General features: G+C 37.8%; 1 protein-coding gene across 1 annotated transcript; it reads left to right on the top strand.

Annotated features, from left to right (window-relative positions):
• Nucleotides 1-3,188: 3,188 nt before the first annotated feature.
• Nucleotides 3,189-14,450, top strand: mmp14a (matrix metallopeptidase 14a (membrane-inserted)). Its single transcript, XM_046851506.1, has 10 exons — nt 3,189-3,614; nt 9,664-9,812; nt 9,992-10,114; nt 10,274-10,581; nt 10,685-10,846; nt 11,189-11,328; nt 11,514-11,652; nt 11,767-11,917; nt 12,131-12,246; nt 12,814-14,450. The coding sequence occupies exons 1-10, from the start codon at nt 3,540-3,542 to the stop codon at nt 13,137-13,139; spliced, it is 1,689 nt and encodes a 562-aa protein (XP_046707462.1). The 5' UTR covers nt 3,189-3,539; the 3' UTR covers nt 13,140-14,450.
• Nucleotides 14,451-18,272: the final 3,822 nt, after the last annotated feature.

Here is an 18,272-nt window from a genome sequence, read left to right as displayed (position 1 = left end):
AAACATAATTGTGATCTTATTTCTATTTTATTGACTTTCTGCAGTCTGCAGGTTGTTATGTATATATATATATATATATATATATATATATATATATATATATATATATATATATATATATATATATATATATATTTCTATTTTATTGACTTTCTGCAGTCTGCAGGTTGTTATGTATATATATATAGCCAGGTATCAAATGACCCATGACTCGGTGACCCATATATAACCTGTCCACTGTCTTCTGTCAAAAGAACTGTATAAATAAAACTGAATTGCATTGAATTGACTTGATTTGCTCATTTAAATCCGGAGAACCGATTCAGAAGCACAGGCGGAACAAAAATACTCCTGAGAAGGCTGTGTTCCTGTACCATGCCCGGCCAGGAAACTCATCTTTATTAGGTCATCCAGTAAAGTATGATACAGGATGTAAAAAGCTGCTGATGTAACATTACACTATAATACAAACAACAGATTCAGTGCTATTACAAATTTACAGACTATGTAATTGTTAGGCAAAAACCAATACTGTCATTTTTCTTATACTGTTTTCAAAAATTGTCAAAAATTGTTGAAAATTATTCTATAAATGTGTATTTACCTTGCCCTCAGGTGTAATGAACCAACCACGTCTTAATACTGTTCCATCATTATGACGCCATGGCTGTAGAAACCATCAATATTACACAGAAACGCAGTATAACAGAACTCTGCACCACAGACAGGTATCTCATGCAGCGAGTATGAAGTGCATTACCAAAGCAAGAAACCCAATTGGCACAATTCAACAAGCCACAGCTGCACTGCCTGCATACATCACCTCTAGCAGAAGCATCAGTATTAACATGACCACAAAGGATCTTTGTGCATTTTTGAACATTTCCATGCATTGTGGTTTTCCTGGGGAAATTCTACAGGAAAGAAAATTATAAAAGTATAAATAGTTCATGAAAAGGCTAACAACCATTTGAACTGTATTTGCTGAACTTTTCTTACAATGTCCAGCTTTTCTTGAAAATCCCATCTTGTAAATGTCCTTGTAAGTATATCTGTGACAAAAACTTATGCAGTTTGCTACAGATGTGTGTTCTGATTAGTGTGCTCTCTGACCATACAATCAAAGCATGTGAAAATGCAGACGTGATTCTTTCCCTTCTAGCAAGCAACTGATTAATTAAAGCAAAAGCTACAAGCAGCATGGATTTGAAGTTAACAAGAGCCCACACTGTTCATTGTTGCAGGCCATACAGCACTACATGATGTGATGCCTTAAATCTGATTAGATAGAAACTACAATGTAAAATATACAGAAATGATGAGGATAGACTTTTGGAAATAATTTAATACATATTTATGGACAAAAATGTGAAAATATAAGTCATTGATTCTGATTCTGGGGCCAGCAGAGAATGTCATCTTTTATTCCAGTGATCCTTCATGTCTGCGTTAACTTCTGGCTCTCCCTTTTAGTTATACTGCAATAGCTACCTGAGTCCCTACTTACACTCTGATCACCCTGTATAGTGTCCTTAAACATTTATGTAACAATATTAATACTTGATTATCCATGTTTTTCTTTCTCATTTTCACCCCACTACTTTCTCTCTCTTTCTATGTATCTCTCTCTATTGAGCTACAGTGTTCATGTCCATTTCTTCTTTTCGAATCCACCTGATTCATCCAGACACCCTACCTCTGGATGGAGTTCTCCTCATTTGGAGACCACTCAGAGCAGCTAAGGATGTTTCACATGAACAGCTTAAAAATCCCTGAAGTTACTGAGCAACTCAAGAACTCAGAGGATGAATGTGCACTGTTATTAATATAAACAGTCTACTACAATGGCTTAGGATGAATTTGCATGCACAGTGTTGCAAGTGCTCATCACTGAACAGAACACCTTAGCAATGATGAAACTATAATCAATGGATATTCTGTGCCACCCAGATGAGGATGGGATCCGTTTTTGAGTCTGGTTCCTCTCATTGTTTTCTTCTCATTCTATCTCAGGGAGTTTTTCTTGCCACGGTCATCCAATGGCATTCCCATTAGAGATAAACTTATAGACACTAACAGATAAACTCAGATTTCAGAGAAACCTGATGCAGAATACTCTGATGTATTTTGTCTGTACTCAACCTGGTTAACTCATATAAACCTGTAGTTTATACGTTATCAAATTTTACTTAAGATAATCAAAACCAATACAACTTATGGCTTTAAAGTGTTATAATAGATGGTAGAACTTTGTAGAATAGCAGTTCTTGCTTTCCTATAAACCAATCTAAGAGATAAAATTGTTTGAGACCTGGAACAATATTCTTTGACCTAGATTTGCTTTGTAAGGGGTTGATATTAAATCCTCAATGTATTTAAGCTTATCTACTGCTCTCTGCAAAAAACGAGAAAAAAAATAGAAAAGGGGCTATCAAAATTGTACACAGGGAGGGCAAGACTTCCTTTAGGATGCCACACATGAAAGAAACATCAGCGAGGGCTGACTTTCAAAAGATTCTTCAGTCAATTCTCAAGAACAAATTAAACATTTCTAAGAAGGCTGTGTTCCTGTGCCATTTCCACCCACCCAACACAGCATTATCAGAACATTTAGTGATGTATGATACAAGAGGTAGAAAAGTCCTGATCTAACATTACATCATAAAACCAACCGTGGAATTGCAGTGCAATTACAGATATATTAGTCATTAGTATTTTTTTCCTAAAAAAATTTAAATTGTAGCAGATTTTAAAGCAGCAAAATATAATATCACGTGGTTTTGTCCCATTTGATTATCGTTTTATTACATTTGATCCTTTTTTTGTTGGTTTTTTTTAAAATAAAAAATAATAATCTGCATTCTTGTTCTGTGCTAGAATGCAGTATGCACTGTGATCTGCACTGGTTATTAAAGTCCATAATTCATTAATTTATGGAAAACACATATTTGTTATGCACAACAATAAAAAAAATGCACCCCATTGCAAGAAAAGGCGAAGGCACTAGTCATGAATGAAGACCTGGCGTGACGCAGGATCTTGTATCCACGCAGTTTTATACAAAAGCACAGAGCAGCCTGTTCCAGTCATCCGGATGTGCATTTCACTGGTGAGTCAAATATTTGATTCACTCTGGAATGACTCGGATCAGTTAAATGACTCGCGATGGCTTACAGGGACCCACGTCTGCAGCTCCTCATACAGAAGAGCGAGCGCTCAGTGCCGGAGGACAAAAGAGAGACAAGATGAGACAAGCTCGTCTTTAGACTACACCTCAAAATGTTTTTGCAGATCTGCTCTATTGATATGGTGCTTTTTTCCTGAAAGTGTTTTTGTGCACACGGCTTTATAAAGCATTTGCAGCCTTGGGGCATTTTTCCAGATTTTTTTTCTATTTGGAGAAACAAGGATTTTTAACTTTTAGTTTCAAGATCTGAAATGATCTAAATCAGGAAGGTTAGGAATTTTAAAGAGGAAAGTGATTTAGGCTCAGGGTGTAAGTTAGAGTTTTTTGTATTGAGTATTTTTGGCATCTCAGGATGGTCACTTGGTCAGTGCTTGTGCTGGCGCTCACTGCCCTGGGGGTGAGCAGCGACACAGAAATCCGACCAGAGGTGAGGATCATCTCTCTTTCTTTCTCTCCATCTCCCCCATCTCCCCCATCTATCTATCTATCTATCTATCTATCTATCTATCTATCTATCTATCTATCTATCTATCTATCTATCTATCTATCTATCACACACACACACACACACACACACACACACACACACACACTTTTACAGCAGTGAGTTGTACACTTCATTGCAAACAGCTCTGCCAGAGGAGAATACACGTGTTTATTATAATTTTGCACAGACACAAACCTGTACAAAAACTTTGTAGGCTGTAGATGAATATACTATATATCCTTTCAAACTTATTATATTTCATATTTTATAGTGTCATATTGTAATCTATGCAGTATGTGGTATATACTCAAAAAAAAAAAAAAAAGGTTATGTTTAAAGATTAGGTTTATATTTTGGATGTGTTGCTTTTTCAGGATTAAAAGCACACAATTTGTAGTTGAATATGGGTTGGGCAGTAAGTCCGAAAGAGGTTATGCTTAAATGTCATGGTTGTTGGGTATCTCAAAAACTAAAGATCTGAGTTATATAAAGGGGTATTGAGTAATTGATGTTGGAAACAACCATGTGCTGCCCTCTGCAGGTCAATATCTGTTGAATGCACTGTATAACAGAGGGCTGGACAGTTAAGGATCCAGCAGGTTTTTCCTTTCCAGAAAATATTTCCAAATATACACTCTAGAAAGGTTGAAAGCTTTTGGTAAACAGTGCATAACCTTAACTGCTGAGCCAGCACTGCAGCTAAATGATCCAGATGGATTCAGATGATCCTTTTCAGCTCATAACTAGTCTGCACTTGAGAAATGAGCCTTCAGAGGAACAGGGTGTCTGAAGTTGACATCATTTGTGTGTTTTTGAGATACACACAACCTGTGATTGGCCTGATAATGTCTGCTGTAGAGATGACTGTCTGGTGGAGTTTGAATGAGCAGGTAAAAAAATGAAGGAAAGGGGATCAAGATAGAGAGAAACATCTGACTCAAATGCAAGCCAGAGCCTTAATCAGGGTAAATTAAACATTAAACAGATCAGAAGGATTGCATGAGCATCTGAATCTCTGAGCATCCCTTTACCCTGCCTCCTCTTTCCATTCTCCACATTGCAATAGTCGGCCAAGGCTAGCAGTGGAAAATTAAACCTAGTCGACTGAAACAAGGCTGTTCCAGGTTTCCACAGATAACAGTCTCTCTGCCTGGAGTCACGAGCGAGTCATGTGATCCAAATCAACGGTCACAGTGGAGGTTAAATCCCATATGGTAAAACCACATCTGCAGCCCTTCTGGCTTTAAATTTATATAGGATAAAAGGAATTTGCTGAACTAGTGTTGGCTGTAGTACAACAGTCTGTAAACAGTTCTGTTGAAAATAATGACCAGGTATTTAATCGTATAATGTGGTTTTAAGGAAAAGTTGGTGTAATTTTGGCAAGTCAGCCAATCTTTAGTTTTTTTACTGGCTACATTGTAAATACACCTGACCCTTTTTCTCATATAATATATTGAGCATAATTTTTAATCATATTCAACCAAATAGTATAGTAAATCGCTATTTAAAACTTTTAGAGCACCATGGTACAATAGTGGTGTTACAGGTGCTTGGAAAACTTTCTTTCTTTCTTTCTTTCTTTCTTTCTTTCTTTCTTTCTTTCTTTCTTTCTTGCAGCTCACAAAAAGAGGATTTCACCAGTAATTTCAATATATAGCATTGCACATGTAATGCAAATGCAATCAATTACTCACCAACAATCACTGCATTTCTTATAAGTAGTGAAAAGTCTACAAATGTGTATTATTGTGCAGTTTAACACCCAAACCCTGGTGTCAAGATAATAAATAGACAAATCTAAAATCTGCAATCTACTATATTTAACATGCTAAAAATAAATAACTATTATTAATGATAATGAAGCCATTCTTAGGTTTGCATCTATGACCACTTATAAATTGGAATGTGTACAAAGCATGCACTTCATTCAAGATCATTTCCTAGACACTAGTTGCTTTCTAAATGTAATAGCTCGTGAAACTGGGTTAAAACTGTTGCTGTGGTTTGTGCCAGTGATCAGGTGAGTATTACATTAAATAGGTCAGGGATCTGAACCACCATTTGGCTGCATGAGACCAAAACTTAGGCACTGATGACCACAATTCCCTGCTTTTTCCACTGGCTGAAGTCTGAGGGGAACAACTGAGTCGGTCTGTCTCCTTCCAAGTCAAATTCAGCAAACTTCTGCCCCCGCTGCCTCTTTTCCTCATTTCTTCGTAGGTTCTGCTTTGTTTTCAGCAGTCTGGAAGCTTTTAAAACTTTTATATTTGTTTATTTGCATCCGATTGCCTCCATTCACCCCCCCAACTTTCTTTTTCTCTAACTTAAAAAATGAGCCTCTTAACATTTATAATTGCTTGTGCAACCTTCCTCCATCTGTGTTTCTCTCTCTCTCTCTCTCTCTCTCTCTCTCTCTCGCTCTTAAGTCCAAGTTTACATACTATTAAATATTATATTAACTACTAAAAACAACAGTTGCTGAGTTTCAGGCTGTAAACTCCAGCTGTAATGTTTTCTTCCTTCAGAACCCTTTGTCAGCAGTTTGTTCTATTAAACAAGGCATTCGGATTGCTCAATTCCGTATCATGACATTAGTGATGACAATTCCAAGATGTTGCAACACCGCAAGACTGTTTTCCAGGAGAAGAAAGTTCTCAAAACTCTTGGAAAAAACAGCGTGTGTTTCTTTTATTAAAATCAGTGTCAGTGAAATGTAAATGTAAATTAAATGCACAATTGGCTAATTTTACTGCATTCAGTAAGCAATCAGAGAGTGGCAGAACACAGGAGGAGGTCAGTTTCAGCTTAAGAGAAGGCATATGTTTACCACCCTGGCATGTCTGCAGGTGAGGTCATAGCATATGGTTGTGCTTAGCATCAGAGGTGGCATTTACTGTAAGTTTGCCCCTTCAATTAGAACCAGCTCTGCTCCTCTTGACGGGGAGTCATCTTTATATTTATAGGGCAATTCATTAAGTTTGCAATTTAATGAACAGAAAATATAGTTAAATGTGAACGTTCAATACAGATTTTAGATCATTTAACATCTTTCTTTCTTGTATTTGTATTCAAATTAATTTTTGTAACCCATAAATTGTCATGGTTCTATAATTTTCTTCTTCAGAGTAACATCTGCTTTGCTAAGCTCTTTCAATTTCCCCAGTTTAGTATTTTTTGTGTGGTCAGTTAAGTATGAATAACTTAACTCTCATGTCGGAGCAATGCTCTTATCCTGTGAGTGACGTTTATGTCATAAATAAAACCTCGCCAGACTGACTGGAGTGCGGGAGACTTAATAAAGGCTACCTGTCTGTGTCATAGAGGCCAACACGGTGACTCTTCCCCAGTCAGAGGAGTCAGGGAGAGCTTCTAAATAGAACCTTTGACGCTCACTGCTGGGTGTTCCAGAGGCCTGGGGCATGCTGGGATTTCTGGCAGCAGTAAGAGGAGACCTGAGTCAAAAGTGAGAGAGGTCTTCTGACAGAGAAAGAGAAAAAAAAACGACTATGGGAATGGGAAGAGAAAAAATAGTTTGGGGAAAAAAGGGATGGAAGGATACACAAAGAACAAAGAAGGAAGAAAGACAAAGAGAAGGAGAGGAAGGGGTAGCTAGCTAAATGAGACGAGGAAAGAAGAGGAAAGGAGGGGGAGGGGGGGTGGCTTTTTCATCCCTCTTAGCTGGAGTGTGTTTTTCCCAGCATCGGGAAAATAGACCACAGCGTAGCGGCAACACACAGGGAGCAGTCAGAGAGTGGGAGGAATGGAGCAAGAGAGAGGAAGAAAAACGAAGCATACTGACCATATTAAGGCGAGAATATAGTGCAGCACTCTGTATTCACTTATGCAACATTAACCCATAAAATATTCCTTCCTATAAAGGTTTCAGAAGTAGTGTGTGTAGTGACGTCTAGCCTATCAAAGTAGACCAAAAATGTCACTTCTTTCCGGTACTTTTGTGGGACAGAGTGATGAAATTGTTCACTAAGAGCCTTAACAAGAGTTTATTTCCAGACACCAGGAAGCGGTTAATCTGTCGTATGTGAGTTAATTTGATTGTGCAAGCCATTCTAAAAAGGTGAAATTACTTCAGCAAGTCTGGTACGTAGGATTTGGATATATGCAATTTTTGAGCCTAACTGTTCGACTAATTATGTGCTTGGAGTGACTACGCATTGAGCTCATACATGTTAAAACTGTCTTAAGCTCTTGGAAATCTCTAGTCTCCTCCTATATTACTGTATCCCATGCACCTCACCCTGACTCCCTTTTGCTGAGTGTGTACAGCACGCCATACAAATATTCTTCTAGCATGTAAAACTGATACAGACATAACTGATAAGCAATCCGAGTAAAACCGCCTGTCTAACACTGCGTAGGTCTTCCGAAGGGCCACTGTCTGACCCCTTGAGCATTTGCTCACCATGTGGTTAATCAGATGTCTTTCCTTGTACTACTTTGGATGATTTTAGCTTTGAACTAAACACTGCTTACCAAGAATCCATCATAAGATCTGCTATATTGAAGATGCTTCGACCCAGTCATCTAACATCACAATTTTCGCTCTGTTGTTCAGACCCTTAGTCTTGCCCATTTTTCCTGCTTTCAACACCTCAACTTTGAGAACTTGAGATCATCACTGTTAATCACTCGGGGTTTAATGTTATGGCAGATCTGTGTATGTATGTGTATAGCTAGTCTATAGGTAAGCCATGTAAGAAATAAGAAAAGCAAGAGAAAATAGGTTTTAGCAACACACCAGTAGCACAAGTGTGTCCTCTACGTACCCTAATAAACTTTCAAAAATTGTGGAGGTGGAGGTGGGATAAAATGCTACCATTTTATGAAAGATACAGGAGAGAAATAAAGTGGAAGGGAGGGAGCATTTTTGAGGTTTTGAATCTGAAGGATTAGTGAAGAATTCTTTGTACTTTTTCTGAGTGAGTTTGTGGTCAGAGTGGAGACAGATGACGTCTGAAGCATTAAACCAAAACTCCTACTCATGCATATAACCTGCAGTCCCACTTCCTTCTGCATCCTATTGTAAATACAAATGAAAATTTGCTCATTGGTCTGTTTTTAGTGTAAACTTCGTATCTCTTGACCTAGATACGACCCTAGACGACATTTATAGGCATGGGGTTTTTTTTGCCCACACCCTGAATGGACTTAAGGGTCTTTACAGCTGAATCGGTGAATGCTCTCTGTGTGTTAAGGGTGTAGTGTTTCTCAGGCTGCTGATTTTAAACAGACCCCCTATTTTTGTGACATTTCTCTTCTATTTTACCAAAACATTTACAAAACATTGGTGTTTGGGGCAGTAGTAGAGATAGCAAGATTATGGATTTCTTCAAGCTGAATGGGCAGAAACAGATGTATGTGTGTCTGATAGAAGTTTCAAAGGAGTGTGTATTTGAGCTAAAAGACTTGTTTAGCTTTTCTCTCGTCACACACAAAAAGAAGGGATGTTTATGAGGTTGTGATCCTTTGAAGCTCTATGAGCAGACTCAGTTCACTGAGTATATACTGAGTATGAGTAGTAATTATTTTTTATGTGTTTTATTTTGTTTGATTTGCTTTGATCCTCTTTTCTCTTGGTCTCTATTTTACTGGATTGTTTATTTTTGTAATTTGTTTCTAGCTAGCACATGCTGTTTCTGGAACAAAGTCAGCTTGGCATCATTCTAAAGTTCAGTGAAGGCCACACGCACGTGAAAGAATTGACACCTACACACCCTGGTTCCTCTATGTTCAAAAGAAGTAAAAAATATTGCTACTCAAGCTCATATATGGTCAAGAGCTGTTGACTTTTCATGCTAATTTTGTCCGTCTGAGTAAACTTCTACAATGTATAATTATATCAATTGTGTAATGCGGATCGGATGTTGATACTAAAAAAAAAGGAGTAGCTGTAGATGATGCATTCTATTTAACAACTTATATTTGATGAATGTAAAATGTATATAAAATGAATGTATCTCTCTCTCAGGTATGGCTACAGCAGTATGGATATCTTCCCCCTGGTGATGTGCGTGCTCAGGCTATCCGATCCCCTAAGGCCATTGCCTCTGCCATCTCCGCCATGCAGAAGTTCTATGGCCTTACCATCACAGGAACCATGGACACTGAAACAATGAAGTGAGTCTTAGTCTTATATCAGCCTATAACAAAACAGGCAACTGGTGGGTAAAAAGTAAACTGATCAACAACTAATAAGAAAATTACATTTCTACACACAAACATGTTTCATAACTATGACAACCAGGATGCAGTTTGAAGAAGGTAAATGGTATGTTTTTCTTGTTTTCGGTTTTTAGTGCAATGCAGCGACCACGTTGTGGGGTTCCAGATAAATTTGGCACTGAGCAGAAGAGCAACCTGAGGAGGAAACGCTACGTCATTCAGGGTCAGAAGTGGCAGAAGTCTGAGGTCACCTTCAGGTAGAATGCAGCCATTAGCAAAGCATTTAAAATACGTTAAACTCCAAACTAGAAAACAAATAATTTATTAAAGGAAATCCATGCAAACATTCATTTAAATGTTTTAATATGTAAAATGATTTTTGGTATGAACCATATATTGCTATATTTACTTAACAGCATCCAGAACTACACTCCTAAAGTTGGCGAGTATGCTACTTACGAGGCCATCCGGAAGGCTTTTAAGGTTTGGGAGTCAGTCACGCCATTGAAGTTCCGGGAAATTCCATACTATCAGATCAGAGACAGACCTGACAAGTATGCTGACATAATGCTTTTCTTTGCTGATGGCTATCATGATGATAGCACTCCATTTGATGGAGAGGGAGGCTTTCTGGCCCATGCATTCTTCCCTGGTCCAGGAATCGGAGGTGACACACACTTTGATGCATCAGAGCCTTGGACAACTGGCAATGGTGACCAAGGAGGTAAATCATTAGAGATGTAGAAAAGAAGAGGATGGATTACCTCATGAGATTTGTCACTGTTCCTCCACATTGTCATTGATTCTTATTTCCTTCCCTTCTGCAGGAAATGATGTTTTCCTGGTTGCATTGCATGAGCTGGGTCATGCCCTGGGTTTGGAGCACTCTGGGGATCCTTCTGCCATCATGGCCCCGTTCTACCAGTGGATGGAGACTGAAAATTATGTGCTTCCTGAGGATGACAGACGTGGAATTCAGCAGATATATGGTTGGTCTTTTTTTTTTTTGGTACACTTTTTTTTGGTACACTTTAACTTATTCTTCCACTAAGTATAAAATAAACAAGAAGGCTCACTTTCTAGGTTCAGTAATCTCATGGTTAATTGTTCTATGTAATATTTTAACCATTTTGGTTAGAAGCCCACTTACAGGCATAGCTTAATGACTCTTTATGTAATGCCTTCACTGAGGAAAGTGGAACATCATGAACAAATAAGAAAGACAAACCCATTACAGACCATTATATGTTATGTATAAGCTCTGTTTGAGTAGCTTTTGAAAATACACAAAATGTACATATATATAAATGATTTTAAATAAATATTTGCAGGTTCTCGGTCAGGACATGTGCCAAACCCTCCTGCCCCAAAACCCACACGCAAATCTGACAGGCCCTCAGTGAGGCCTGATATCTGCAAAGGCCATTTTGACACCATCACCATCCTGCGGGGAGAAATGTTTGTCTTTAAGGTAGGTACTGGCATCAGTTGAGGGGATAGCAGATGCTATGCAGAACAGAATGTGTGTAATTGCTGTAGCATTGTTGTACATTTCATATGCTTATTGTAATAATGACACAGTTTACTGGGCGTGTAACAAAAAAATGCAAATAATAATCAGTCCGTTTCTGTGTTGTTTTTTCTTTACTCCTAAAGGACAAGTGGTTTTGGAGAATGCGGGATGGTAAACCTTTACAGGGATACCCCATGCTCATCTCGCACTTTTGGAAAGGCTTGCCGGATTCTATCAATGCGGCTTACGAGCGAGCTGATGGGAAATTTGTTTTCTTTAAAGGTTTGTTTATTTGGTTGGTCAGTTTGTGTATTACTCATTTCATTTTTATATCAGTGGATGCAGTTCTTTCTTTCTTTCCCTGATTCTTTCTTTCTTTCTTCTCTCATTGTGTAGGTGATAAGTTCTGGGAATTTAGTGAGGCAACTATGGATGCAGGATATCCTAAAACCTTTAAGGAGCTGGGCACAGGCCTTCCTAAAGACAGAATAGATGCTGCTCTCTTCTACACCCCAAATGGACACACATACTTTTTCAGAGGAAGCAAGTGAGTGTCTGTTATTCTAAAAGATTGAGAAAATGCCATTGTAATCAGACTCTAAAAAAAAGCCTGAACTTTTTTTAGTAATTGTAACGTGATGTGATTTGGCATAATTTCCACATAATACTGTTTCCGCTTCTAATTTTGTCAACGCTTTTTTTTCCCTTCTGAAAACATGATTATCTTCCCCTTTTAATCCTTTTTCATTTCTGTTTTTAGATATTACCGTTTCAACGAGAGCAGACGCTTTGTGGACCCAGAGTACCCCAAACCCATAAATATGTGGAACGGAGTGCCTGATGATATCAAAGGAGCTTTTATAAACGACAATAGAGGTACACGAGTATACATATTTACATGTGATAAGAGCAGGTACTTGCCCAGCTGTAGCTGCATTGTGTGAATTTCATGAGGCGGATATGACGAGGCTACAAACTGCTGCAAAGTGGTTCCTTTGTTGTCTGCACCTCATACCATTAGCACAGGAAATCTTATATTTATTTATTTTTTACCCTGGTTGGGAAGTGTGCATTAATTGTTTGTATCAGGGCATGTCTACAGTAGATTAGGTGAAAATTGTTTCTCCCAGTCCTGAACAGCCTAATAAGCAACTAACCATAATAAGAAGTGTAAATAACCACATATCACATTCAGCATTGTGCTGCTAAATATGAATGATGACTGGTATTGATTTTAACATGTGTTCAGTTGTTTGGAATGAAAAAAATGAGTGGCAAGTGAGTTTGACATATTGGTATCATTGGCTTCAGGAGAATGAGAACTATAAAGCAAGCTAAACAAACTGAGAATTATTTTGTTGAATGCGGTTGTGAGTAAACAAACAATATTTCCAAGTTTGAATTAGAAAATCTAATTCGAAGTTCTTGTCCTGCTCTCTTCAGCCTACACCTACTTCTACAAAGCCAACAAATATTGGAAATTCAACAACAAACAGGTGAGGGTGGAGCCCGGCTACCCAAAGTCTATTCTGATCGATTGGATGGGCTGCAAGCATGAGTCTACAAAGCCGGACGGAACCGATGAAGAAGTCATCATCATTGAAGTGAACAAGTCCGACGGATTTGCAGGAGGTGCTGCAGTCATAGTGATCCCTCTCTTCCTGTTGGCTTGCGTGCTCGTGGTTTTGGGAGCGTTGCTGTTCTTCCGGCGCTACGGTACCCCTCGACGCCTCCTCTACTGCCACCGCTCACTACTGGACAAGGTTTAAAGATGAACAAACAGAATTCGAGAGATAGGGATTTTTTAGGGGCAATAGCAGGGGTGCAGACAAAGGGTGTGGGGAGGGGGATAATGGAAGAAAAGAAAGGCTCTGCTTGGATGGAGATGATAAGAACTTTGACATTGTTTACAGGACAGCGAAAAGGATGGAAGGAAGGATAAAGAAGTGAAGTGACAGAAAAAGGAACAATGCATATTGTTTTGGTAGTTATTTGTACATCTCTGCCACAATGATTAGACCCACGAAGGAGAGAGAGCAACATAAAAAGAGGGAGCTCATTAAAATAAAATAAAAATAATATAAATAAAATAAAATAAATCTTTTTGAATACATTGAAAGAAAATAAAGCACTTTTTTTTTATTATACCGGCCCTCCCTCTTCTTCTCTTGTAGTCTGTCTCTCCCAAAATCCAACGACTCCAGCCACAGTGCTGTATGATTAATGCCTTTGTTTCTGCTTTAATAAATTTCCATCTTACCTCTGGTTTTAGCTCGTAAGCTTTTAGCCACATATTTTCCTCAATACCCTTCAATCCTTAATAACCCTTCAGTGCCTTCAGGGAAGATAACCCAATTAAAATCTATATTTCCACAGACAGGCTTGTATTTAGATGAATAAATATTAACCCCTAGTGAAGGATGTCTTCAGATCATACAGTACATCTCAAAAAGTAGAGACTGCTGTAAAGGTGAAGGTAAAAGGACAAAGTTCAGGGAGGAAGTGTGGCTCAGGCTCCTAAAATGAGCCCGGTCTTTATTTACACCCAGAAAGACGAGCTGTCTTGCAGGTACATCTCCAAATATAAAATTTTATAAAGTGTTTTACCATGTATTGTTATTAATGTTATTAATGATTGTTATTATTATAACTATGGTTATTGTTATTATTGTTCTCAATATTTAGTCCTTTTTTTTTTGTAGTCATTTCAAGTCCTGCTGGACAGAGGCATAATGTGACTGATATTAACATGACTCCCAAGGTTAATCCACAGGAAATAAACATACTTTTATGAAATAAATGGAAAAAATGTTGAGGATTTATACAATTTGTTAGAGAAAAGATCAGAAAAATACTTACAAACACCAGCCCTGTTGACAGGCCAAAGTTTGCTGTGTGTTATTTTAGCATTAATGTTCATGCGCCTTTATATTTAAAGAAAAAAAAAACAAATAAACAAAAAAAAAAATACATCACCTCACTGGATTTATTGTATTTGGATGGTTCTTTGGAGAAAACCTTGTATGTTTGGGTGGAGCAAAAGTTTTCAGAGAGGAATAAACCTGATTATGGAAAAAAAATACTTTGGTGCTATGTATTTTCTTGAATGCACACATCCACATCAAAATGTTTCTGCAGTCTTAACAATGATAATAATAATGATATTTATAATGATAATTTTATTGTAAATGAAAGGAAATGTGATTTTTTTTTTTCCGCTTGTTTCATTTTTTGTATTGCAGGAATGAACAATGAAATAAAAGGTATTTTGTAAAGTGTTCTTTTGCCTATTCCTTGTTTTTTTTTTCTCCCACATAATCCTATTTATAAAAATAATTATACTAGTCTAAGTTTCAAAGAATAACCAGGAATGCTGATTATGCTAAAACAACTCTCTGTGTGTGCCTGTCTCATGTTGTTTTCTCATGTTCCTGGACTGAACAGAACCAGAAGAAGCCCGTTTGTTGTTTGCCAGGAATGGGGAGTGTTTCATGGATCTTGCGTATATGAAAATGTGCCTGTGTTTTGCTTTTCAATCGTAGCAAAGCTACACGTGTACTTTTGCTAAACTATTTGTTGAAAACTAAAGGAAGCAAGAGTTTGCTTGTAGGTTCTTCTAAAGATTACCAAAACTACTTTTTCAAACTTCTCTGCTATTTCATTTCCTTTCTGCCTGCTTGTCTTTTCCCCCGCCTTCTTTCTCCGAATCACTCTCCAATTTCTCCTCTTGCTGCAAAAATTGTTCTCTTTTATGAGGCTCTTAACTGAAACCAGTCCTCCCCTCACCACAAATATCTCTCTATCTGTTTTTCCTCTCATTTTCCTTCCTGCCATTCCTTAAGGATCTCTTTCTAATTCTTGCACACACACACCATCTGTTCGTTTACTTTCTTTTCTGTTTCTGCCTTCTCTGGTGAGATTATATTGATAAAACCTTCACTGCTTACAGTCTGTATCTGTCCTTCATTTTCTGTAGCACATTCCTTCACTAAAGTTTATTACTGACTAATACATTAGGAAAACTTTTATACATATTTACACCCGTCATTCCACATTTGGTTTCATCACATTCACATTGCTCCAGTGAAGAGATGAATCTGACGTGTGCAGGAGGGTTTACTGGTACAGATGGTGGGAAGGCTCTGTTTGGCTCTTTAGTCTCTCCAAACCAGAAAACCTCCATACTCATACTTCTTCTCTCTCACTCTCCCCCCTCTCTCTGTCATACAGCTGGAGAGTGGAAAAAGAGACCTAAACAGCTGTCTGCAGTTTTAAACTTTGCTATCCTGAATCTCATCACATGCTCCTGCAGAATTGTGTGTGTGTGTCTGTGTGTGTGTGTGTGTGTGTGTGTGTGTGTGTGTGTGTGTGTGTGTTGGGCAGTACACATAGCTTTGTTGTCACATCTGTCAATAAAATGCGAGTAGAATATCAAGCAGTCCATGATACATGAGCAGCTCTTACAGTGTTACAGGATTGCAAGTGAAAGTGGACTTCTAATTATTTTGTAGCTGTAATAAATGTTTTCTGGCATCAAGGGTGGAGTTTTTAATGCTCTCACAGTGTCTGTACAGATTTTCTTTTAAGGTTTAGTTCACTGTCTAAAATATGTGCATGGTGCCCTGTGATGGATCTTGAAAGGGTCAATTCCCAAATAATCAAAAGAAATATCCCCAAAATAAGGGGTTCCAAAAATTGTTCACAGAAAGAAAGGTATCTACAGTGGGTTTCACACTGATAATCAGGATTTATTTATTTTGTTAATTTAAAATAGGAAATAAACAGAAGACTGTAGGTTGATTTTGTTGTAATATTTAGAACTAATGAATTGTTCAATATCTGAAACTTTTAATGTTTAAAACTTATTTCTAAAACCTTATTCAAGTGTAAGCAAATGTGTGATGTACCTTGATTTGTGTGTTTAGATGACATTCTGATGAATTTAATCTAAAATGATGAGCTCATCGAAAGTGACTGAAAATAATTGATCTTTCAAGGTGATGTTAGTAATAGAATTTGTCACGTTTGAATAAAAAATTTAAAAAAAGCAAAATAGAAGCATTAGTTTTCTTAGACCTTTGGATTGTTACTAACAAGCACAAATACAAATTAATTAACATTATCAAGTGAAATCAAATTATTCGTGTGCAACACGTGTTAAACGTTACATTAAAACACAACAAACTGATTTTTAACATTTTGCTATGCTACAGTTAAACAGAGTTGTTCAGAGAATTACTCGAATGTGCTGAAAATGCACACTGTATTTTCACATTGTAGTTGTGATAATACAAAAATGTTATATATTTATTTGATAATCGAATTATTTTACAAGTATTTTGAATTTAATGTTTCCTCTGTAACTGACATTAAATAGAAAGTAGGTCTAGTGGTGTTATTCAGCAAACTTTTTTGTTTTTAATTACTTATTTTAAGTATTGGCTTAATTATGGCAAAAGTAAGCAGGAAATTAACTGTAAAACAGAATTTTTCACTCCTCATCACTTAGAGTCAGCTTACGAGTTTTACATTTAATTGTGGAACCTCAACAGTGAGTGTCTGACTAACTTGTTTTGATTGGCACTCCTGAACACCCACACCTACACACACACACACACACACACACACACACACACACACACACACGGCAGGAAGCACTTTGCTGAATCAGAACTTTTAGCCAAAACCATGACACCATAACCTTGACTTGAGTCATATCCTCTCCGTGCACTTGATGCAAGGGTACAAGGCAGGGGGTGAGCAGGGGGGTGAGCAGGGGGCACTGTAAAAAGTTAGAATACCACATAAGAGGCACATGGTTCTCGCTCTCTCGTGCACAGACACACACTAAGGTTCAACACTGCACTCTGGTTTTACTCCCTCCTTTTTTCCTGTCCCTCTACCATGTGTGTCTTAATGGACTGCTCTTTTTCCTCTCCCTCTTTGCAACCCCCCCTCCCCTTTTCCCTTCTGCACAATAAGCAACATCTGGGTCTCGTTGTGAACAGACCAAAACAACAGGGGGGCAATGCAAAGGGGGGTTGGTGAGGGGGATGACTAGAGTAGCCAAAACGTTTCAGTGTAGGAAACATAAAGAAGATAAATATAAATTCAAAGCTACCGCATCAAAGATCTCATGTTTTCGTGTCTGGGTCACAGACCAACCAGATACTGAATGCTGAGTGAGTGTGGAGTTACATTATAAAGGCTCGAGTGGGTTTCGGTGGTCAATTCAGCTATTATGCAGAGGACATATGAGCAGGTGTGAAAACATTTTTTGTAGGTCTGTGTGAATAGAGGAAGAATGATTGCATGTAGGTGAGTTGAGAATGAGTTACATGTCAGCTTTTTTTTTTTTTTTTTAAAGGGGGGTCCTTTTGTGTCAGTCCCACCCTCTAAAAGTAAACAGTCCCATAGTGCTGACACAAAGTGGTGAAGCCAGATCCTGAGTCCAGTAAAACAGAGAAAAAAAATTTGCAATTCAGCGACCAAGGCTATAATTATGGAGAGAGGCTGCTGAAATCAGCAGGAGGATGTCGAAGGTTTTGAGAGAGAGAGAGAGAGAGAGAGACGAGACAGACAATGCTCATAGACAAAACTCTATGTCTGAGAAGTTTACTCACTGTGCTGTCTATAACTCATAGCCTTCTCCAAAAATAAACCCAGAAACTACAGAAGACCCATTTCCCCATTCTGTGCTGCTTAATCCATTTAAAAACTTTTGCAGGAAACTAATCTTAAAAGTTGTAATTTATAAAAAAGAGTGAGTGCTTTAATAATGAATGATCCTGCTGTATTACATATTATACTGTAACACTTTTTCAGATTTGGTGTAAAAGACACTCCATTTGGGCCTCGGTTCCGAGTGTGTCTACAGATGATAAAAATCCTGTCACCACAGA

The sequence above is a fragment of the Silurus meridionalis genome, chromosome 6 (assembly GCF_014805685.1).
Source record: "Silurus meridionalis isolate SWU-2019-XX chromosome 6, ASM1480568v1, whole genome shotgun sequence".
Taxonomy (NCBI): Eukaryota; Metazoa; Chordata; class Actinopteri; order Siluriformes; family Siluridae; genus Silurus; species Silurus meridionalis.
This window is presented reverse-complemented; position numbering and strand designations above follow the sequence as displayed.